General features: G+C 35.6%; 1 protein-coding gene across 1 annotated transcript in view; it reads right to left on the reverse strand.

The window, feature by feature from the left end:
* Positions 1-26,087, reverse strand: part of LOC115428028 (CMP-N-acetylneuraminate-beta-galactosamide-alpha-2,3-sialyltransferase 1-like) — a 141,777-nt gene that overhangs the window by 16,394 nt on the left and 99,296 nt on the right. The window contains exon 3 of the mRNA XM_030146802.1: positions 23,282-23,475. Coding sequence (XP_030002662.1) covers positions 23,282-23,475 — 194 coding nt within the window. The remainder of the gene's footprint in view (positions 1-23,281; positions 23,476-26,087) is intronic.

The following is a 26,087-nucleotide window of genomic DNA, read 5'->3' on the forward strand; positions in this document are numbered from 1 at the left end:
GCCTGTTATAATGGCAGTCTTAAAAGTTAAAGTTGATTGATTGATTAAATTGATAGTATTGGTAAGGCTTAAATGGTAGTTTGTGTTTTTCTGCCAAGTGCAGAAACACAAATAGTCACAATGATAAAATGACAGAAAACAAAAACACCTAATTTCAACCCATAGATTGAATCTGCCTGAGAAAACCATAGGAAATAGGAGACACAGAATGCACAGCTGTCTTTAATGCAACAGCCAGACAAAGACGAGCTAAAGCTGTGGAATGGTTCGAAAAGTCAGTCGGCCCCAAAGGGGAGGAGTGAAATGTCACCAGAACCAAAGCTGCCGTTCCAGTTGCGGTGTTTATGTGGTGTTTATTACCGACAAAGTTGTAAGTATAATGATGCTGCATTAATGTCACATCACTGGAGCTCAGACCGGTCTCTTTCTGGCTTCTTCCCATGCACGTGAATTGCTTTGATGAGTAAAAAACAATTGGCTAGATTTGTATCACGGTGCATCCATCAACCGGCTCATCCAAACCAAAGCATGTTTCCAGATCTAGCTGAACTAACACAGCATTGAATCGAAGACTAATAACACTGGCATGAGACTTTATGCAGCAATGTCTCGGTAGAGCGGAGCACTTTATGACAGGACATCACTGTTGCGTTTTCTCGCTTAATGGCGAATAGAGCATCAAGAAATTCAACAAATGCTCAGCAATTAGATCCGTACCTTTAGGAAAAGATGAAAAAGCATGACAGTAAGGACTCAGGATGTGAAGAATTTGTCATTTCTGCCACATAACAAGAGACATACTTTAATAACATGATGTTTTCTGTTCGGTTTTAGCGCTGGCAGATTTCATTCTCTCTTAATTATCTTGTCTTATTGTAGGTAAGTGTTTCAACTACTAGGAATCAATAATAAGCTACTGCAGTTCTTCTTAACACAATCAGCACTTACCTTATCTTTTTTTTCTACTCTCCTCTTTTCCTGCTTCCCACATCCTCCACAGTATGTTTAACATCTTATAAAACTACATCTTTGCAATTCTTTAAATATATCAGAGCAGATATGTCTCTGGACATTTCTTGAATTTGTATTTTATTCAATTTTTTTCATTAACCAACTGTAACGTTACTGAAAGCTTCTCTTTAAGTCAGTATACAGATCATGCCATTACTCAATGCAGAAGTCAATACAAGTCTGTAATAGCACTCAAGAAGTTAACTTAGGCTGTTAAGTGGATTCAATGAGCTGCCCGTTCACTTAATCTTGCGTAGGCGTGCAATGTCAACTGCTCTAAGGAGGAAAATTTTTCAGATCGGTCTAATCAATATTCAGCTTCTGCTCAGATTTCCCCCTGGCACTCGATATTCGTACCAGATGGACTCGAAACAACCTGAAGCAGACGCAAAAAAAGGGAATCTCACCATCAAGGTGGTTTGTACACACACTCAGGAAACCATTAACCTTTACCTGGAATATACAAACGCTCTGGAAATAGAAGATGAAATTCAATTGGAGCATTTAGGATCTGCATTTCTGTGCTTATTAAATATCTGGCAAAATAGATGTGGAGAATAATGAAGCTTTGAGAAAAAAAAAAAATAAATAAAAAAGTGCAGGTCTGTAACACCCTTCCAAGCAAAGTGTGAAAGCAGGACAGATGACTCATTCTCCCAGGCAAAGAGAAATTCTCTTTTCATTGATGAGAGATATCTTAACCAGTGATTTATGACAGAAATATAAGACGCCTTCTGGTGTAAAGTACTTGGACTTATGGCATCAATCAACTTCAGTCAAATGAAGTGACTTCGGAAAGGTCAAATATACAAGGAAGGGAGAATAATACAAATGTCTGCAGTAATTTTCCATTAGTTTTAACAAGCAGCAGCTGGAAAGTGAAGCTAATGCAGAAATGCCTGGCTTCAACTGTGAGTCAGTTACAATTTAACAGCAAAAAATAAAGATGTTACAGTCTCTATTATTTCTCTACTCATGACAGCTGTACAGATGTGATTTTCTTTTTCTCTTTCCCATTTAAAGTTATATATGGTAAATGGTCGGTATTTATATAACACTTTTCTACACTTTTCTGGTGCCCAAATCGTTTTACAAAGCCTCACATTCATCCAAAAGCAGGTACAATTTAGGTACAGTGTCTCTCCCAAGGACACTTCAACATGTGGACAGTCAGAAGCAGGATTTGAACCGCAGACCCTTTGGTCATTGGACGACCCACTCAACCAACTGAGCCACAGCCATCCCTATCTATGTTTGTCAAGTCAGGTTTTCAGAGCTTCTGTTTATTGAATTATACATATTGAGTTATTTTCTGTATTACTTCGTCCTTATGAGGGTTGCAGAGGTGCCAGAGCCTATCCCTGACACCAACGGGCAAAGGCAGAGTACATACACCAGTTCATCATAAGGCTGACATATACAGATGAACAACACTCACTCTCATTCATTCTCATTTGCCTATGAGAGATATTAGATTTTATTTGATTAAGGTGCATGTCTTTGGATGGGAGGAGTGGGACGAAGCACCCAGAGAGAACCCAGACAAAAACCAAGGTGACAGCGCTAACCAGTGTACCACCATGTGCCCCTGATTGAAACATACAGTCGCAGAAAAAATTATTAGACCACCCTTGTTTTCTTCAGTTTCTTGTTCATTTTGATGCCTGGTACAACTAAAGGTACATTTGTTTGGGCAAATAAAATGATAACAACAAAAATAGCTCATAAGAGTTTAATCTCAGAGCTGATATCTATCCATTTTCCATGATTTCTTAATAATAACCCAAATCACTTCAGTTCTTACATCAATATCTATGGCATTGTACTGACAAAAACAGTGCTTTTAGGCATTCCATGTTTTCTTTTCTGTCTCTTTTAGTCACATGATACACACAGGAGTTAGTACTTGATTGCATAACCATTGTTTTTGATGACTTTTGATGGTCTAATAATTTTTCCGTCACTGTATTTGTTAAGTAATAGACAGTTATACTGTAGTTGTGACTGTCAAAGAATTCTGTCAAACAAGTTTCATGAAATTTGCTAGAACTTAATTAAAATATCCACCGTTGGCATAACTTAGACTATATTCACACTGCAGGCAAAAGTGGCTTAAATCTGACTTTTTTCCCCATAGCCTTTCTGATTTTTTTTTAACCCTTTCATGCATAGTGGTCACTACAGTGGACAGCTATTCTACAGCTGTTCTCTTATATATTCATGGATTTTGTTGTTTTAGTTCCATATCAGCCAACACAGTGGACACTTATGTATCATCCCCATAGACTGCAATTCATACCATTACTGTAACTTCGCTGTTCTTGATAAACCTGATCTGCAGTAACATGTCTGAGTTTAAATTAATTGCTTGTTATTGCTATTAGACTATAATTAAGTTTTTGTTTTTTGTTTTAACAAAAAGGGTTGTTTTTTTTGCCTATGATCTCCATGAAGTGAGTAGTGACTAGTATTAGAGTATGTTAAAATGTGAGAAAACATCAGATTAGGTAAAAATGTTTTTATTTCATAGTTTTCACCCACTATATCAGTAAATACATGTTAAAGGAAAAATAAAATTAAATGAAAATGTTTCTTTGCCTCAAAAATTAAACTTATGGTGCCCAGCTGCAACCCCATGAAAAATACGTTCATAGGAAAATTTTCAGTCGCATTGTTTTATTCATGCCTAAAGAGGAACGAAAACACTCAGGAAAAAATCTTGATTAAGGTTCTCATAATTCATACATGAAAGGGTTAATAACAGCCTGTACAACACAAATTGGATTTAGTCAAATCAGACCCAGGCCACTCTGTAAATTGGCTTAAAATTTGATTTGATCTGTCTCCCCTTTATCCCCTTTGTAACATGTTGTTTTAAAAAGTGCTATATAAATAAAGCTTTACTTACTTACTTACTTTCATATGTGGCCCTAATTTGGATGCATATCTAATGCTCTGCAATGCAACTTCAGTCTGAATGGTGATGTTGCATTTCACTCTGAAGGGGGTTAAGATCCTTTACTTCCATAAACACAGTGTGCTGGGTGTGACACCACATCTTCCTCTGTACATGTGGGTGACTTCAGGACCATAGGCCGTTCACATGAGTCTGATGGCAGCTGCGTTTACATTATAATGTGAACAATCACGCGAAAAAATCTAATTTAAACATAAAATCTGAATAGAGCATTAAGACGTGCAGTGTGAACATAGCCTTAGTTACATGAACTCATTCTAGCAGTCCCCCCACAGCTAGCAAAGTAATACTAGCTTTATTATATTATACTATTTTATGTGTTTCCCATGACACAGGACTCTAGAGGTGCCTCTCCCCTCTAGAAGCTCATTCTGTTCCATAATTGGTGAACAGAGGTACTATGACATCACCCAATGGTTTCTGAACTGCTGTTTTAAAGCTGTTAGTTTGCAATTTAGCTATCACTATGTTGGCATTTGGTGTTGGAAGTGACCATATTTGGACAAAAAGGGCCGAGTTGCTAGAGCGAGAGATATGTGTGATGTGTCAAAGGTGAGCTAATGCTAATAACTGGCTTACAGGTTCTGAAAAAATGTCAACTTAATCAATCACTGTGTAACATTTTACAGTCTTGTTAGTGTAACCTTTTAACCACCACAGAAGCAGACCTGTCTGTCAGGAAAAAATGCATTTTATTGAATAGAAAGTCTCTCAAAGTCCAACATAGCAGCTTTGTATTCAACATGAGATCTTATTAGGAAAGGAGAAAAATGTACCCATGGACCACAGTGTCACCTATTAGAAGTTCCAAATGCACCAAATCAGTATTATTCTTTAAGATACAGTACTTTCCTATTGGTTTCATTTGGGAGCTGAAGTCCTTGGCCCTGGATCTGTTCTGCTTTTTCAACTCTAACCGTGGTGCAATGACTCACTGACATCCCATAATTGGTTGCATGCTTGTTGATACTCTGCCTTGGTAAGTAAGTGGCAGGATTTGCACTAATGAGAGGGACATGAAAGTTCAACAAAGTGTTATATTGAATGCAAAATTAGTATTGAATCCTACTGCCACAGTGCAGGATGAGGTCATCTAAAAGTTTGTACAGTGTTTTAGTAAGTTACCATGAACATTAATAACACACTTGGCAAGTTTCAGCCCTTGCTCTTGCTCAGCTTCCCCTCTTATCCTAATAGCATCAGTTCTGGCTCCAAAAAGACAAGATGGCCATGGCAAAAAAAATAAAAAATAAAAATCATTATTTATACAGTCTATGGTTTTCACCTGTTAGTGCATCTTTCAACATGAGAAAGAAAAAAGTTAGTAAATCATTATTGCTGTTTATGTCATAATATTCATGGCTGGATTATTGGTTTCAGTATTAACTTATCACTGAGATAAGAATGAATCTGGGTCAAGCATTTTCTTTGCTCTTTTTGGTGAATGTCACATGCATTTTTGCTTGTCTGCCTCTTGAAAAGTGAAAGCAGGGAGACAGAGTTTAATAAATGGCATCTTTAATGTCAAGGCTGTTTGCCCACTAGCAGGCTGTATGACATTATTTGTCTTGATTATTATTCATTTGTCCTGAGAAAGCTCAAAGCTGTAGAACCGCCGTGTTCCCTAACCCGGCCTTGTGCTTTCAGGTGCAGCCAGATCACGTAGCATGTAATAGCCAACTAAGGCGCTAAAGGTCAGTGGTATTCACTACTGACTTATTTCTTCAAATACTCAATAGCTCTCTGCTGTTACCACCGCTCTACTTTACCATCTCAAGTGTGTGTACCTTCACAAAATGCCTATGCCGTTCCAGCTGAGTTATAATCGTGATGAGGAGTGAATGTACATTTTTATCAGGTAAGGGAAGCAGTCAGCCAATCAAATGAAGGCACACGGTCTAAGGAATGGCTTTAACCTTTTATATAGGGCACTCATAGAAATACTCTGAAATTCAAAATTTCAAACATAGTGTGTTATTGGAGGACATAACAAGACTTTATTGCTTTTGTGAAATTTTAAAAAAATGTTTTATTGTCATGCAGAAAATCAAGATTCATGAAGTTACCATATTTGGTTCCTTGCAAATAAATAAACAAGTGGTGCCAGGCACAACAAACCCCGCCCCTTGCATGTATTGTATCTTATTTTGGCATCAATCCAGCTGATGTCATCATCTCTATGTGTGTGCTGATGTCAGCATATCAATGACCTCTGTATATATGCCAAGTTTGATGTAAACTGAAGCAAAATAGATGTTTTTATAGACATTTGAAATTTCGCCCATTATAAATAAATGGGAGAAGAAAAAAGAATTTTAAAAAATCATAAAAAATGTTAACTTTGACTTACTTTCCCAAAATGTAACCACATCTATTCTGGGTCACTGGCAATCTATTTGGTATGAATTCAGCCTATACTTTTGCTGCTAGAGTGTTAACCCTCCGGTATCCGGGTGCGCCTTTTAGGCACACTTTGCACTTCATGTTAAAAAACATCATATTATTTTTCACAATTTAAATAAGGTTAGAATTCAAAAGTTGTTCATTTTTGCATGATCTTTAAAATTCTGGCCACCAACTAAAATTTGCACATTGTAAACAACAGAAAATTACAAGACTAGCATCTGTCTCCCAAGTGTGCCTAAAACACATTATTTCTTCCATTTGATATGTATGATTAGGGCTGACCTTGATTTACAAAAATAAAATCAAATTAGAGGAGACAAATAAATCAATGCATAATATTTAATAGTTGGATTTATAGGTGTGTCTTTTTGGCACACTTGGCGACAGATGCTAGTATTTTTGTACATTTGACCTAGTGCCAAAAATAATAATGCAAATTAACCAATGCTGCTGTTAATTATTGACATATGCCAGGATGAAAAAATCAAATAATATGTGATCCACTTTTTATGTTGTATTTTGAAAAAAAATATTTTTTTTGTGTTTTTTGCATCCAAAAAAAAAAAAAAAAAAAAAGGTTTGTTTACATTACAAACACAGCATTTAAAGGGTTAAAAAATATGACAGTTATTGAGTATTTAGTATTTTTATTTATGGCTCAAGTTGATGAAATAGAAAAAAAGTGTAAAAGAATTAAAAACAAACTGTATGAAAAAATTTTTGACATTATTCCACAAGTGTGCCAAAAAGGCACACTTGGTGCTTAGTAAGGGCCTTGCTGGACGGGATACTGGAGGGTTAACAAACAAAGAATCAAACTGAACCAAAAACAATACCCCTTGCCTCCCCTTTGGGGGGCAGAGTAATACATCCAAGAAGTACATGTAAAAAATACAAGAAAAAAACATGTAATGTGAAAGGAACATGTGTTTTAGAACATTAGAACAACACTTTTAGAATATTAGACCAACATAAGTGCTGATCCAGACCCCTGTCCACATCCACATTCTCCCTTTGAACATCATTCCTTACATTAGTACCATTACTTCATGGTACCTAACAAAGCAGGTACACTCACTGTGCATGCAGAGGTGGACCTTACAGACCCTGAAGACCACATTGGACCTGCGATTGTTGACACACTGTCCTCACTGGAACTGTTGCTGTCACTGTCTTGTAATCCATGAAGAAATTACTAAAAGTAGTCATTTGCACGATAAAGGGTTCAAATCTCTAAGCTTAGTAATTAACAGGAAGACACACATTACATTTGTGGTTCTCAGTCACCCAGCAATATATGGCATTATCCTTCCTCTTTTTAGAAAACCAAATGTGGGTTTTACACTCTATGGGTTGAAAATAAATGTCACAATGGCATCAGACCTCAGCATCAAATGAAATTTAGCTCCAGGCTATTCCTCTGCAGTAGAAAACACACGTGTGCTTTGAGGGGGAAAAAAAAAAACCCAAAGGGGGGTTTTAATATTTCATCATGGTTTTTCAATATAACTACTTTTTTGTGTGTTAATCTGTCGAGATATTGTTAGTTCTCTGTCTGCGATGATTAACTGCCCCCTCATGATTAAATACACCTACTGTGTGTGCCACCCTGACCCTGTCTTACTTTACCACAGTTTGTTAAATGAGCTCCTACTGCTCTGCACAATGAGCACTCCGAGTTGTTAAGGTAACGCTAATGAGTGATGGTAGACTGGACTGGTGCATGGTTTACCAGAGCTCTCCTGGGATCCAAGAGTTATTATTGTCCTCCATATGAGAGCCTGTACAAAGTATTGGTCTCCTGATTGCACTGTGTATAAGAGTAATTACTCTAGAACGGGGTGATTGAAACATGAAAGCCATGAATTATGTTAAACTACATGACTGCGGTAGAAATGACACATGGCTTTACAAATGTGCTATTTGCAGTTCAGAAAGTCCTCGTTAGTCTTGCATAGCTGGACTGAACTCATTATCATTCTGGACAAGAAGAAAGAAAACTTGCGGTTTTAATCCAGTCACAGTTGTCACTAACCCCACAAATAAGCCTGTCTTCCTTATTGCATGTTTCAAATCTTGTCAAAACTTGAAAAACATTTCTGTCATGTAATTGCTAACATGGAGCTTTTTGTTGTTTGACAGAGTGAAGGGAACTAAGGGATAGATTATATACAGATTGATAAAGAAACACACAAACCTCCTGATCCAGACCATAAAGTGCCTGTGAACACAGCATTTACCAAAAATATATGAATGAACCAGTAAGGAGCAGTTGTTAGCTTTAAAATCTTTTTGACAAACTGTTATGTTTAACAGTTATTTTCATGACATGTTAATTAGTGCGTTCAATATGTTAACCCTGGATGGCTGTTAATAACTGGCTAACTATTATCTAGGGTTATTTCTAATGTAGAGGGCAGTGATTTTCAAACGTGGGGTCACCTGGAATTCAAATGGGGTTGCCTGTAATTTCTTAATGATTTTTCAGTTATTCAATATATATTCAGTAGGCCTGTAACGGTACACAAAATGTTTGGTTCAGTACGTTTTCGGTTTTGAAAGCCACGGTTCATTTTTTTTTTGGGTTCGGTACAGGAAGAAAGAAAACCCCTCAAAACGCCTTTAATACATTTAGGAATTTTTGAACATTTTTTCCCCCATATTTGGAGACAATAGAACATAGACAAACAGGAAAAATATAATTCTGCTGCTATAAATCAAATTGAAAATAAAATAGATAAAACATTACTAAATGTATTTTAAACATTAGTATTGTACTTTTCCCTGACAGGCAGTTTTGAACAACAAAAATCAAATTGCAGTTCTGTCAGTTCACATTCTGCATTAAAATAACAACAAAACAATTCCACATGAAGTGCAACATTAACAAAAGGGCAAACTAGTAAAACTAGTATTCTCTTTTAACAACGATTTTTCAAAAATGGGGGAGGGGGGCACACAGTTATATACGTGGGGGTGTGGTCCATAACTAATGTAACTAACACTGGCGTGAAACGAAAGTGAAACTTTACATACTTTCAACGCCCAACTCCAGGGTTCTATTCCTCCATTATACAGTGTGTGTGTGAGAGACAGAGACAGAGACAGAGAGAGAGCTAGTGTAAGTGTTTGAGAACTACCATAGTTCATAGGCGGCGAGCAACATTTGTCTTATCAACATCTCTTTCCTCGTTGTTGTCTTTCACCAGGACCTGATGTGATCCCCAACAGGACTGTAATGATGGTGGAGGGTCTTCAGTCTCTTCCTTCCATGTCGACATCATATTTGTTGTTTTTTATTTACATTTACATTTTTATTACATTTTTTATTATCAGCTGCTTTTTCATATTTCAGGTCAGTGTGCGCTCCTTCAATATGTCTGTGTGGAACTTGCGCAGACTTAAAGTTCCGCATCGAACAACGTCTTTCATTCCTTTTTCTTTTTCTCAACATACTGTGTCGTTTCGGTACAGCTGCGTACTGAACTGAACAGGTGTGTACCGAAATGGTTTGGTTCGGTACATGTACCGTTACAGACCTAATATTCAGTATATATTTTCATTACAATTAAAACACCACACAAAATCAAGTTAAAATAAAATGCAGGATATAATATCTGAGAGGGTTTATCTTGATTGCCCCAATCATGTGACCATGTGCGTTGCTACGCTTCAACCTGTCTGGACACAGTCTCAGTCAGAAAACTGGACTGAACAGAGAATGGAAAGATTTCCTGGCCCCGTTAAGACATCTTCAAGAGAAAAATGTCTCAATTTTGAATGTCTGGGGTCACCCAAAAATTTGTGATGTTAAAATGAGGTCACGGGGCAAAAACGGTTGAGACCCCCTAGTATAGGGGGAATAGCTCAGTGGTAGAGTGTTTGACTGCAGATTTAGTGAGCTCCGGTTCAATCCCAGATACCCCCTGTCAGCTTGTACAGTTCAGAGTACATTGTCTAACTGTACATATGACAAGTAAAGCCTGTCTTATGTATGCTTTTGTTGACTGATGTGCCCTTGAGCAAGGCACTTAACCCTCCTATTTGCTCCCCAGGTGCCTGACATGTCAGCCCACTGCTCCTGGTAGATTGATGGGTGAAAAGCAGAGGTTCAATATCTGTGTGCTGCATGTCCACATGTATAATATACTGACGTCTTCTGACACTTAATACTGCATTAACTGATGCTTATTAACATAAAATAATGTGCAAATTAGGAATTAACTGATTCTGGGTGGATACAGATATTTTTTATTACTTAATTTTTTATTGATATTTTCAACATTTGTAAACAAAAATAACAACAACACTGTTTGGGAGTCACATTATTAATAGTCCATCCATTGATACAGATATTTTAAGTGCTGATTTGTTCATTTTGCTGTTGTCAGTGAATATACTTTCACATCACATCTGTAGTTTGGCTTCTAATGCTTGCTGATATGAGAAATTATCATGGTAAAATGTTCATGTAAGTTGTCATTAATATTTATCACAATAAATGTCAAATCAATATTACTTTTAAGTTTAAAGGCCAGTTTTTCTTCCTGAGTGAGAGCTGCTTAAAGCTTAAAATGATTATTTATGGTCAAAATATAACAAATATCTCATGAAGAGCTAGAACATTTACAATAATTCTAAAAATATTTCAAAAAGACCAAATAAAAATGCTTATTGCAATGATATTTATCAGAATCTAAAATTATATTCATCTTTTTGTTATTGTTGTTTTGTGGCCCAGCCCTCTGTTAGCAATGAAACACTCTAATTCAGTGTGCTCTGATACTTTGGTGCATACTGTGTTCATACTAAATTATTTTTATGTAACTGTTTTAAAGTCTATCAGCCCTTAATTACAATATATTTGAATGAGCACAGATTCAACTGTGCAAATTTATTGAAAAACCTTTAGTGCAAACAGACAACAGATAAATATGATATTGACACAGATAAACACAATTATTAAATGACCTCTAGAAACACTAGTCAGCAGCCATAAATTGTTAATGGATATAAGTGCTTAACTAATGCTGTAAAGTGTTAATGATACTTTACTTCAGATAAATTGCATATTTTTGCTTTCCAACAGTTTGCAATAAAATCTAGTGACTTGAAGTAACTTCACAATTGCGTGTAGTTCATGCTGATAACAGCTGCTTAATTTTAATTGGTGTGAATGTTTACAATGCCCTGCTGACACAAATGTGCTGCTGTGTGGGCAGTCTAGGTGAAAATCAAGCCCTTTAGCTTTATTATTGTTTGTGTCGCAATAAAAATAGTTCAAGGCTAAAGGACAAGACGGACTGCAGAGTGGTTTGAGCAAACATAAAAATTAAGACCTGACTGGAAATGTTAGTAATGACAAGACGTGTGAAAGCTGAATTTCAAGTTACTTGAGCTCTGGTCAAGTTGTAGGGTACAAACATATGGCTCGTGGGCCAAATCCGGCCGACTAAAGGGTCCAATCTGGCCTGTGGGATAAATGTGTGAAGTCCAAAAATTAGATTGGTTAGGTATTAACAATCAAGCATGTCAAAATCTTTTTTTTTTCATGATCTAAAGTGGATCAGACCAGTAAAATACTATCATAACTCCAAAATGTTGTCTGTTTTAGTGCAAAAAATAGTAAAATTACATGAAAGTGTTTAATGTTTACAAATGATCCTTTCTTTAAAAATGTCTAAAGAGACATAAGTGCATTTTAACAATTTTATGCCTGTTACTAAATGTTTTGTGCCGTTGTAGATCCACTGTGATCTGTAAGTTGTAATGAACATGTGTAAATGATGACAAGAGGCATAGTACTGTTAACTCTTTCATGCATAGTGGTCACTACAGTGGACAGTTATTCTCCAGCTGTTCTCTTGTATATTCAGGGGTTTTGTTGTTTTAGTTCCATATCGGCCAACACAGTGGACACTTATGCACCATCCCATACACTGTAATTCAGACCATTACTGTAACTTTGCTGTTCTTGATAAACCTGATCTGCACTAACATGTTTTAGTGTAAATCAATTGCTAATTGTTATAAGACTGTAATTAGCAGATTTCTTAAACCAAAAGGTATTTTTTGAATATTATCTCCATGAAGTGAGTAATAACTAGTATTAGAATGTTTGAAAACATCAGATTAACAGCATTTTAAAAAATGTCGTTTCATATGGTTTACACAGTGTATCACTTTCTGATGATGGGTTTAAAATAGATGTTTCTTTGCTTTAAAAAATTAAATTCATGGTGTCCAGCTAAGTGGACATTTTTGTAACCCCATGAAAAATAGGTTCATTAAAAAAAACAAAAAAACAACTGCAATCATATTGTTTTTTTCATGCCTAAACAATAATAAAAACACTGAGGACAGAAATCTCATAATTCATACATGAAAAGGTTAAAATTGCACTTATTTTTCTTCATAAATTTCTGGTCGTTCATAGTTGTTTGTGTTATTCACACGTTTGAAAGGATACATTATAGATGTAAACATTTTCAAAATGTAACTTCATTTTTTCACTCTTATTATTTCACTGGTCTGGCCCAGTCGAGAACACATTGAGCTGTATGTGGCCCTTGAACTAAAATGACTTTGACTCCCCTGTTGTGGGGCGCTGATTACCAACACAAAGTGAAGTGTTTCTCCTTCTGTCCGTGGTTGTTGACGGGTGAGAGGCACTTGTATGAAGGATTCTAGTCATTCACAAACCCTCAGAAGCGTATCATTATGATTTCTTGTCCTTTCTGGGCTAACTCAGTGTGTCAGACAGCTGTATTAGTTGAGTGAAATCCCTGTTTTAAAGTCAAATTCAGACAGGGATTTTCAGTCGCAAACATCTATACCAGGGGTGTCAATCTCATTTTAGTTCAGGGGCCATATTCAGCTAAATTTGATCTGAAGTGGGCCGAGCCAGTAAAATAATAACATAATAACCTATAAATAATGACAACTCCAAATTTTTGTCTTTGTTTTAGTGTAAAAATAATATTAAATTATGAAAATACTTACTTTTATAAAGTATCCAAAAAAAAAAAGAAAAAACTGAAATTTAAATTAAAAAACGTAAGAAAATTTAGTGCAATTTTAACAGTATTATTCCTCAATTTATCATTTCTCCATGTGCATTATGGATCAGATCTACAAAGACACTAAACACTGAGGAACAGACAGAAAAGAGTTCAAATTGGACTGAATTTTCTACAGACATTTCAGGTTGTTCATATTTGTTCAGATTATTCACATTTTATTATTACAGGCTAGTTTGGAAAAATCAATATTTTCATAATTCAATGTTATTTTTTGCACTAAAATAAAGAAAAAAAAATAAGTTGTTAATTCTAGATTTTTTTGGCTAATTCAATATTTTTTTTACTGAATTGAAGATTTTTTTTGGCTTAATTCAAGATTTTTTTTTTTTTTAACTTAATTGAAGTTTTTTTTTGGCTTAATTCAAGATTTTTTTAAACTTAATTGAAGATTTTTTTGGCTTAATTCAAAATTTTTTGCTAAATTTGAGATTTTTTTGGGCTTAATTGAAGATTTTTTTTACTTAACTGAAGATTTTTTTTTTTGGCTTAATTCAAGATTTTTTTTTTGCTAAATTTGAGATTTTTTTGGGCTTAATTGAAGATTTTTTTGACTTAACTAAAGATTTTTTTTTTTGGCTTAATTCAAAAATTTTTCCTTAATTCAAGCAAATTTTTTTTTTGCTTAATTCAGTTCAAGACTGTGGAATTTTTGCACTTGGCAAAAACATCCCAGGGGCCGAACTAGACTCTTAGGCGGGCCACGTTTGGCCCCCGGGCCGCATGTTTGACACCCCTGATCTATACATACTGTAGTAGAGCTGCTGGCTCGGAGATCCATCTTAATGAAGTTGTTTGCAGGAGCTTACATCATCATGTAGGATATAAGCTTGATTGATCCTCGATTCAGCAGAGTAAATATAAATGAGACAATCACACACCAAAGACAGACTACCTCTTGTCAAATAAAATATGACTGAGCAAACATGACTGCAGACTTCATGTCCAGAAGAGACGTGAGTGGTTTTATATATTACAGATAAATCATTATTTGTCTATATTTGAAGGAGACATCTTCTTATAATATTCTGGACAGGGTGTTGCCCTTAAGCACATTGACCGGGTTTTGTGAAATATGTATTCCCCACCTTAGTGTTACATTGCTTATATTGCTGCTGTAGCTACAGTGACCTTTTGGCTCTGCATCATCGCTTCCAACCAACTGCGACTCCAAATGTTGTGCTCAAGCCAGAATACACAATTAGAAAACAAAAAAAAAACATGTATAGTAAGTTACTGTGGCTAAGTATTGTGTTAATAGTGCAGTAATAATCCTTGTCTTGGTGATGCCCCTGTCATCCAATAATTGAATTGGTAGACAATGGCATGCTGCTGTCACAGCGGGGTCTGGCAAAGAAGATAAGTGCAGTAATGTGGCTTTATACAGAAGCAACATGTCACAGCAGGATGACAGAGGCATGCTGGGAGAAATTAAGAGCCATGCAAAAATACTGTGTGAAATTTGCTTTTGGATATTGAAGCGGGTGCTGTAGTTACCCCTGTTGATAAGATCGTAGTGTCAACCACATCAGTGTGTGGCTCATTGGCCATCCATCTTAACAAAGTCCTTGCTTCACCCAGGAAATCACTTAAGCAAGTGATAATGTCAGCGTCTTCCGAAGGATGCATCGCCTCATTCCATAGACCCACTATACTCTATCAAGTGCTCATTTTGATTCAGTTTAAAGACCTGTCTTATAAGCACTTTGTAGGTACTGTTGTGACTATCTTTAATGCTTACAGTTGCAGTAGTTTAGGTCTCGAAGGTCTCATCTTGGAATCGACTATTTTTATTCAGCATCAAACACAAATGACTCTGGGTTTTATTTCAGTATGATCAAACCTGTAACTGCAGGGATATCACCAAACTGCCTGAGCATTGTCTGATTTGTTTAACACTGTCACTGATGCAAAATTTCCTGCTTCAAATGTGACCAATAGGGATGTAACAATATGAAAATTTCATATCACGGTTATTGTGACCAAAATGATCACTGTTATCATTATTATCGCGGTATTGTTGAAATTGTGCTGAAAATGATCAAAAAGTACTGATACACACACTGAAATAATTTAACCATGTTGTATTTAAAAAATAAATAAATAAATAAAAATATAAATAAATAAATAAATAAATAAATAAATAAATAAAAAAAATAATTGGCACAATGCACTTTCTGTTGGCAGAAACATTCAAGTATTAACCCTTAGTGGTCTGAGCCAATTGTGGCCGATTTTCAGTCCTTTTGATTTTGCCTTCATATATTATGTTTACTATACCCATGTTTGGTATCTTTTTTTTTCAGCACAACTTCATCTATTTCATCTGCCTACTATTTTTTTTCACTTTAACCTACTATATCAACATAAAAGGCCAAAAAACACACAAAAAAGTACATAAAATCCAATTTGAAAAATGTATATAATTTATTGCATAAATAACACAAATATGCTTAACCAACCTTTTCAAAGACTTTAAAAGTGAATTTTTATTCCAAATATTAGGTATATAAGATTAAAATTGTAATAAATTAAAACTATACTCTAATATTTGACATAACAGCAGATCTTTACATGGGCGTTTTCTACGGAAAAGTGCAATAATCAAACACGGTTATCATGATAATTAAAATTTGAACGGTAATACTAACCGTTGGCAACTGTACTGCGGTTTATCATTATACCGGTAATCGTTACATCCCTAGTGATCAATAAATTGAACCATTAGTAATTTATATAATAATTTGCTACTGTGGTTGAAGGAGATCTCAGCCAAAACTTCAAACTTCTGTAATGAAATTGGATTAAACTAGAGCTAATCTGTAAGAACAGAACCAAAAGAAGACAAACTGACAAATAACTGTTAGGAATTTGTTGAATGTGAGAAATAAAGACAATAGAGGGAGGCCATAAAATTTTTCTTTTTTTTTTTTTTTTTTGCATCTGACTAGTCTTGGTCATGAATTTGGGTGATCATGACTAAAATACTGATATATAAGTGTTATTTTTTTAGTTGAAAAGATATTTTCTACTTGTTTTAACTCACGTTTTCAATTTCTGCCTAAAAAATGAAAGTAGAAATGCAACAATTTAAAACAATCTCAGTCTACGTAAATGTTTTTATGCTTGGGGAAAAGTAGAAAAGTCGGGTCTACTTATAAAAGTTTAACATGAATAAATGAAATGGAAAGAGATTCAGAAAATAAATGATGATACAGTATGTGCAGTACATATGTTGTGAGAAGGGGTTGACAGGACTAGAATATGTGAGTTTTCATGAAACTTGTTTGCAAATATCACTTTTAAAAACTTTTGCAAGGTGTTACAAGCTTAAAAAATGTAAGGGCATTCACTTCAAGATGACTAACTAACTAGTTGAGGTCGACTGATATGGGTTTTTCTAAGGCCAATGCCGATTTTTAAAAATTTGGTCAGCTGATGGCAGATATCTACAGCTGATTTTTGAAGCTGATATTTAAGGCCATTTTTTTCTTTTTATTTTTTTAAAGCACATTGACTGTAAAATGCAATTGAAACACTCAGATAATTAAGATTTTTATTCAGCAATATAAATGAAATGATTAATACATGTGCACATAGTACTCTTTTAACATTTATTGAACTTCAAGTGCTGCCCACACAGGTGCCTGAGCAAATATTTTATAACATTTTTAGTACTGATCAAATATCTGCTTTAAAAAAAAAAAAAATAAATAAAACAAAAAAATTAAGGCAGATAGCCGATATTGAAAAACATCAATATATCAGTCTACCTCTAGTAACTAGCTAATTCATTCATTCATCTTCTAAACCCACTTCATCCTCACTAGATTCGCAGATGGTAACTAGCTTTCAAGATTAATTTCTGCAGTTTTCTATTGATGCAACGGCTTAAGAAGCTACATGTAAATGAGCATAAAGATGTTTTCAGGCAATTTATGCAAGACAAAAAAAACAAAAAACAAAAAAAAACTACTGTAACTGCATTAAATAGGGACGGTGTTTTAATATTTAACAACTTCGTAATTAAATTAAATTAAATTACACTTACAGATAATTTACAACTGACATACTGTCTTTTATGAACTTTGCACAAGTTTACTGATAAGGATTTTAATGTGGCACATTACGTAAACATAATATGATCTAGTTTTTTATTTCACTGCATTGATCAGTAATGTATTATCAGTGATAGCAAATTGTTTTTATATGTTCCTTATCGCTTCCAGTTCCTTTTATTAAAAATCATCAAACAGGACAACGGTCTACACACCAGTTTTGATTGTTGTTTGGTCTGAGTTGTTCTCTCTTATCTCCACTGTGTGTCCAAGCTACACGAGCGATAAAGTGCAATTCCACTCTCTGCGATTCTTCAATTCCATAATGTTAGCTCACTTTCAGAAGATAAGAGCAATGGTCTTAAGTCTAAAATGTTATTTTTATCCGCTATTAAAAGCAAGCTGGGAATGGGTATGATGTACACTTTTAAGATAAGACGGCCAAAAAATGTGCCGGCAATAATGTTACGCACATCTATCAATTAAAGCCTTAGAAGAACAAAAAAAATATAATTTAAATCCAATTTGAATAATTATGATGAGTTATTAGCACTTCAAATGACACATCCTTTGTGAAATTTTATTATTCAGATGACACAGAGCTTACTCTTGTCAGTCAAAGGCTCTTTTATACGACTTACATCTATGTGTTTCACTGCTACAATCTGCTGAGCAAACAAGAAGCTTTAGCTGATGGACCCATGCTGTACAATATTCATAATAATTTATAAGGAAGCTTTAGTGGAGCTGGATGTGGATATTTCTGAGGCATTGTCAGTCTGTCTCTGCTCACTGTGACTGGACCGCGTTTCCATAATGTTTCCGAACTGACATCCTATCAGTGTCATTGGTGTGAAACATTTCCCAAACAGACAGGCTTTATCTGCTGTTTGTGACACTAAGCGTCTTCTACAAGTACTTACATCATCCCCCCCGCTCTCTTAATTCAGTCATTTTTGCGTGGAACCATCTCAGAATAGTGAATGGAATTTTATAACACACTTGTAGTCGACGATGTGATAGCAGTCGGTAACATTTTTCAGAATGATTATATAATGCCCCACGGCAAATGTTCTTGTCGTGTTTTCCATCTTTTCAAATTCATTCTCGGCAGAGCTGCAATTGGTGTGACAGATAACGGTGAGCCACATACTCCTCTTGTTTCCTGTTTCCCTAAGGCGGGGGATAAACATTTGAATAGTCAAACTCTATTGTTTTCATTCATCGCTTTGTTAAGATAATTTTCTGAAATATTTATTGAAGGCAGAGCAAGGATGTGCGAAGTATAGCACAACCACGAGTCGGGAATGAGTGCAGACGGGGTTACGACAGAGAACAGAACCTTCAAAAAAAAAAAAAAGAAAAAAAAGACAAAAAAAAGAAAATCTTTTCTGTTGTTTGCCTCCTACAGTAAGATCATCATCATGCAGAGTTGTGCAAATATTAACATGAGAGATATGATGCACCTTTTTTTGTTGATGAAAATTAACATAAATTTAAGGATGAAACTCATGGAAAACCAAAATATCAATTTAGTTTAGCGTCAGATGCTAAGATGCTATCTGTATTTAACGGTTCAATATGTAAAATTTACACATGCTCATGTACTGATGTGTGTTGTTCTGAAAGCCAGTTGTTTGTTATTGTTAGCAAACTCCATTTATAAGCTATTGCTATATCCACCTTTGTCACTTAGAGGAAAATAAAGCCAACACTCAGAACATAACTAGTTCAAGGTTTAAGGTTCAAGGTTACTTTATTTATACCCGTGGGCAGTGTAGTGTTATACAATATAAAGGGAAAGAAGTAACTTTACAGGGTGCTTGCTCTTTATCCAAATAAAAACTCCAGACTTTTGCAAAACTGCAATTTTTTCTCCAAGACCTTGACTTTGTGTATTTTCATACTTGTGTGCCTACTTTTTTAGTTGAGATTGTACCTGTTGTGTGGAGTAGAAAAGTTTATTTTACTAAATATATGAATGAATGAATGAATGAATAAGTTGCAGTAAATTATGTTTCACTGACAGAAAAGTTGTAAAAACATATGAAAATCACAAAAGTTTCACTACAATGATTCCAGTACCGACCAGCTAGTGAAATCAAATCAAGTTTTTTACATGTTTTCCTCATGTTTTTCTTATCTTACAAGATTATGTGCCTTTGAGCAGACTCTTAAATTCAACTATGAGAGAAACTTTTCCATACTTTATTATGACTTTCACATAAATTCCAGGCTTTTCAAGGTCTGAAAACAGCATTTCAAAATTCCATACTTTTTAAGACTTTCAAGACCTGCACAAGCACCCTGCTTTAGTTGTGTTTCCATGTCATGTTTTTTCAAGTCTGTGTGGTCCTAGGAGGCTCTTTGGTTCATGTTATCCAACTGAATTTCAAGTGTCTCTATGGACCTATGTGGTGTACAAGCATCTTGGCTGTCGACACCTGCAAGGTTCAACATCTAAACTTAACATTGCTTGTGTACTTATGTCTGCGTTCAGCTGGAAGCTGGTTATTTGTTATCATTAGCAACAACAGTTGTACATGCCATTGCCGCTCTAGAGGAAAATAGAGCTGGTTAATTATCTGTTTCAAAACAAACGGTAGCGCCAAAGGTACATGAAATATCTATACCAGGGGTGTCAAGCATGTGGCCCGGGGGCCAAATGCGGCCCGCCAAAGGGTCCAGTCTGGCCCTTGGGATGTTTTTGCAAAGTCAAAAATCCCACAGTCTGGAATTGAATTTAGCAAAAAAAAAAAAAAAAAATGGCTTGAATTAAAGAAAAAAATGTTGAATTAAGCAAAAAAAAAAATCTTCAATTAAGAAAAAAACCAAAATCTTAAATTTAGCAAAAAAATTTTGAATTACGCAAAAAATCTTGAATTAACAACTTCGAATTTGTTTCTTACATTAACATAAATAACATTAACATTAACATTAAATTAACAATAACATTAAATTATGAAAATATTTACATTTACAAACTATCCCGCAACAATAAAACGTGAATAACCTGAACAAATATGAACAATCTGTTTTAACTATTTTCTGCCTGTTGCTCAGTGTTTAGTGTCTTTGTAGATCTAATCTATAATGCACATGTAGAAATGATAAGTTGAGGCAGAATATTGTTAAAATTGCACTCATTTTTCTCAAGAAATTTCATTTTTTTCAGGTTATTCACATCTTTTTTATTTGGATAGTTTATAAAAGTAAGTATTTTCATAATTTAATGTTTTACTTTCCTTTACCCTAAAACAAAGACAAATATTTGGAGATGTCATTATTTACATATTATTATGTTATTTTTTTACTGGTCCGGCCCACTGGAGTTCAAATTTAGCTGAATGTGGCCCCTGAACTAAAATGAGTTTGACACCCCTGATCTAAACGGACCTGTGTGATGTACTATCAATGCCATTTCTGAGCTTGTGTTATACACATTGTTGTTGCTGTAAATGGAAATAGAACTAACATTAAGCAGTTGTGCACTGGTGTAGAAAAGACATCCATTAGTTGTGTTTCCATGACATATTTTATGGAGGATATGTTGTGATGAGAGCCAGTTTTTCTATATAAGAATTTTTGTGGAAAATGTCCTGGCTGGTCAGCACAGAAACATTATTAATAATATCATTAGCTTTTATCATGGTTAAAATTTAAGGAAGGTGATAATTTTAAAGTTACATCAGCATTCATTCACATATTGGAAAAAAAAATCAAGTTACAGTTCCGTGTTAAATTTGTCACATGTAGGCAGAGTTGTTCAAGGTTGGTATATTTGTCTTTTCAAAAGTAAAAAAAAAAAACTCCCACTATCAACATAGGGCTGCATTTTAGCAGAAGGTTATGGTGTTTGCAGGTATGTAGGCTGCATCATGTTTGCCACCTCTATCTGACAGTGAATTGAAATCCTCTCCTACTGAATCTAGTATTTTATGTTGCTTCATCAAGATGTAGCATGATAAAGTGAGATAATCATGATTAGCATATTAGCAGTGGCATTAGCTAACAACCAAATCACAATTGCATAGGGAAACTTCTAATCACAGTACAACAGAGTCACCTTATCTTGATCCAATCACCACCAAAGAGGGATGTATTACCCTCCTAAGACCCAGGAAATGTCAGCAAAGTACAAACTTTTTGTTTTTTATGATGCAACAGTTTTTTCAGATGCAGTTTTTAACATTTTTATGGAATGTCCTTTGAGGTGGACAGTTTTCTTTTCTTTTTTTATATAAAGTTGTGAAACTCTTGTCCACAAATATGGACAGAAAACCCATAGCTGAGTCTTAGGAGGTTATTTTTGATAAATAGAAGCACCCCAGATAGCAAAATCATTATGGCTTAAATCTGGCCCAAAACTGGCATGCCATTTGGCAAAGTTCTGGGCGGATGTATGGGCCCTAAATGGCCCAAAATAGGCAAGCCAAAGTCAAACCAGAAGGAAGCCAAAATTCACCCAAAACTAATAGCGGACTTCCAAAATATAGCCATAATTGTCCCAGAAAAGCCCCAAATCCCCATAATCCAGCCAAAAAGTAGCCAAAACATGCCATACCATCCCTATACTGGATCCCACTCTTTGCCCAGTCTTTTGGTTAACCAGACATATGCCATAACTCAGCCATATATTGCTGGTGCCTCCATATTTATTACGAATAACCTTAATCATACCATAGTTAAGCCTACAGGTTTTCATAATGCCAAAAGAAAGCCAAAAATGCCAAATGTATGCCATAGTACTGCCAAAATATTTGCTATCTGGGACAATGGCTATGTTCTTTCAGTTTTGTCCCGTGCTGGACTGAGGGCAGACTAAACTGCTCACTACTCACTCTAGTGCTAGTAAGTGGTATAACTGGGATACATACATACTTGAGGCATTTCTGCAGTCCCATTCACAGTCAGTTTGGAATATTTTAGAAAAGAAAAACTCCAAATAACTCATTTATTTTACAGTTTTGGAGTTAAATAACAGCAACTCTTCACTTTATGTATAAAAACATCTCACAGTGCAGACACATTCAGCTATAGCCTTATCTAATTAGCAGGATAGATGTTGGACAGTTGAAACATGCTAACAAGAAATCACAGCCGAATAACATTAAACTTAATGAAACATTGTCTGACAGCATCCTTAGATGGTCTTGTTAGTGCAACTCCTCAACCGCAAACAGTAAGAATATCTATGTGAAGATATTGACTTTTTACTATATAAACAGAGGCTTAAAAGTATGACTCAAGGCGCTGAGAAGAGCAGAAGGCAAGTGAGCTGTCAATCTGATCTGTTGACACCCAAACAAAGAGTCAGCTATGAGCCCAAAAACAGAGCAAGAATTTAACAAACAAAAATATGTGTACAGTGAGCAGTGTTTTTTTTTTTTTTTTAAGTAAAGCTGTGAAACTGTTGTCCCCTACAAAGGACAAACATGATTTGCTGGGTTTCAAGAGGATATATACCTTCTTTGGTTAGATTCTACACTAACTCTGTGATTTTACAAGCTTTTGCAAGCCTTAGAGCTGAGAAGATTCAGAAAAAAACCTATTAATTATGATAAATTATGTCTTTCTATGCCTTTTCCCTTTTAACAACAGAATTAATAGCCTGGTTAATATGCAAAAATTGTCTTTTAGACCAAAGCCTTAAATGCAGGATGCACCTACTGGCAGTGATTACTACTTTGCCAGTGTTAATACTGACTGTGTTTCCATTTCTATCACATGAGCCTGAAGTGCTAACTGACCTTATGATGAAATCGCAGGAGTCGATGCGTCTGCCATAGCCGGATCCCTTCAGGTTCCCAGAGTTCCCCACCACTGCGCAGGTCCTGCAGCGCTCAGGGCTGGCGTCCATGTAGAGCACCTCATCAGGGATGACTTGGAACAACTCCTCCACCACTTCAGTGAAGTTGGCCGGGTGCCTCTCCGACTGCAGCCACTGGTGACACAGCAGGGACAGACCTCAGAGAGAGCCGTGGCTCCGGGGCCACTTTAAGTAGAAGTGATTGAACAAGGGCAGTGGAGCTCGAGACACCAAGCACATTTCTGAAATAACCTCAGGGGCGGCTTAGCTCAGTCTGCGGGGGCTCTTTTGGCCTGGTCCTCTTCTGGCGGCTTTGAACTCACAGAGACAGCAAATGAATGGAGGAGAGTGCACTGTATACTGTATGTTACTGCTGCAGCTGAAAACTGGGTGCATGGGCTCAGTGTGAAAAGCTTGTGTCTAGCCAAATATTCATTAATATAACCAAATTGTTTTGTGATAAGCAAAGAAAGACTCAAACAGGTTTTAGTGTATTACAAGCAACAAAAATACAATCATTTGAGATGGGAGTTAAGAGTTAATTTTCTTAAATTAAGAAGTTGTGCAGGTGGTTTACTCATATAATAAAGAAAAAAAATCTTGTTTTTCTGCTAGGATATTATGCAAACCATTGTTTTCGCTTGTTACTGGTTAAATTAAGGTCAGTATTAGCTGGACTATCTCATTAGGATGCCAACCATAAAAGAGATGAATTTTACAGAAACAGCTTCTTTCTGTTTTGCTGAGCCGAACAACAATCTCACAAGTTTCAAAGCCTTGTAGTCCAAATATTATTTCTGTGCCCTTCTACCATGTCGGTATAATCCTGAGGAAAACGCATTAATGAGTTTTAATTGCCTTTTAACCTTTTTAACATCCACCTTTTTCATGGAACAATAACCATTAGGGAAAACTGTGCTTACACTTAGGCTTGTAACACTACTGTGGATATTTTTCTCTATGTTTGAACCTCTTCTCCACATGTAAATACTGTTTTTGGAAGCAAAAACTGATTTGTACCTGCAGCTGTAAAAAGTCAAATACAGGTTATATTGGTGTATAAAATCAGTGCATTACCTGCAGGAGATTAAGGTCAGCATGGACGCAAACTGGGACACAGTCCAGTCCAGTCCAGTCCAGACCAGACCAGACCAGACCAGACCAGACCAGACCAGACATGAACCAGTGTTGGAGCAAAATCTACATAATATAAAGAATAAACTTTGAAAAACTGAATCAACACTTATTCCCTGGCTGCACTAACACAGGTATTTTTCTTAACAGATATTTTCTTCCACCCTCTGTAAAAAAAAAAATGTCCACAACATTTTATAAAATACCTCTGACTACACAGCAACACAAAAATGTATACAAACTAATACAAAACGCTTAGACAAACTATTGTTTCTGTTGGATGTGGATAAAATTGGACATGGCATGCTGAGGCTTTCATCTATCATGAAGGTGACAAAGAGCAAGATCAGTCAGAAATTAAATTTATGTGAAAAAAAAAAATAAATAAATAAATAAATAAATAATTAAAAAATGAATAAATAAATACATTTAAGTTTCCTTCAATGTTGGTTCAGTGTATTCTTTACATAATGTCGATTTAACTATAACACTGGTCCGGTCTGTCTCCCAAATGTATCCATGCTGACCTCGATCCAAGGCAGGTCATGCACTGATTTATAGACCTGGATATGATGTTTCAGGGGTAGATTCATTACACAAACCAATAATAGACACCATTATTTTCCAATCTCTCCGTTTTCATTGTCCATGCAGATACACACAAATTCAAATCTCCACTTTCATAAAAATCTCAGTTTTTATGACCTAAAATGACTTTTACATGTGGGCAACTGGCCCAAACGTAGATAAAAACATTAACTTTGCAAAAATGAATGAATATGGCATTCATTAAGGTTCATAACTTGTCATTTCTGCTCAACTTCATGATAAACAAAATGTTCTGCATCTGCTATTTCCTGTTTTAACTGAGAGTCTGTGATGTTCAAAGCCTAAAGTCTAACAGAAACAATGTTTGTCCAAGAGTTTAGACAAGTATCCATATTAAACTACACCAATTCAACTTTGCTCAAATGTAATTCTAAGCTTATGTGTTGAAGATTTAATATGCAACATTTGGATATGTTAATTGTGCTCATGTTTCTTTTTTTGTAAGTGCTGATCGCTGTTAGTGCTGTAGCCAAGAAGAAACGAGGCTTTGAAGAGCACAAGGATTTTCATGGCAAACAACTGAAATCAGCCGTCATCATAAACACAGACAAATACACTGGACTCTTGTTAGCTCATAAATGGAATTATCTAACATCTAACATCTAACAGCCAGCCCCCAGCACAAAACAGAATTCAACAAAAACTTCATGTAAGCACAGTTGTATTAAAAAAAACAAAAACAAAACAGACTACTTGGCAAGTATTTCCTGTCTAATGAGAAACTCTCTGACATAAAATTACATTGAGTCATATAACATGTGAGCTTTGACGCCTCATTGAAACAAAAAGCCCGTGTACATGAGGAGGTCGTGCCCTTGCCTTGCAGCAGCGCAGCCTGAACCATCTGGCTCTGCTACTGCTGAAATGTGACATTTGCCTCGTCAAGCTCCCTGTGAGAAACATTTCCTGAAATGAGTAGTGACAGGAGGCAACCTTGCAGTAATTTTTCTATTCTTACCTCTAATTGGACATGGTGTGAGGCGAATGTGGGAATACCTAAGGCA

Source organism: Sphaeramia orbicularis, chromosome 11 (assembly GCF_902148855.1).
Source record: "Sphaeramia orbicularis chromosome 11, fSphaOr1.1, whole genome shotgun sequence".
Lineage (NCBI taxonomy): Eukaryota > Metazoa > Chordata > Actinopteri > Kurtiformes > Apogonidae > Sphaeramia > Sphaeramia orbicularis.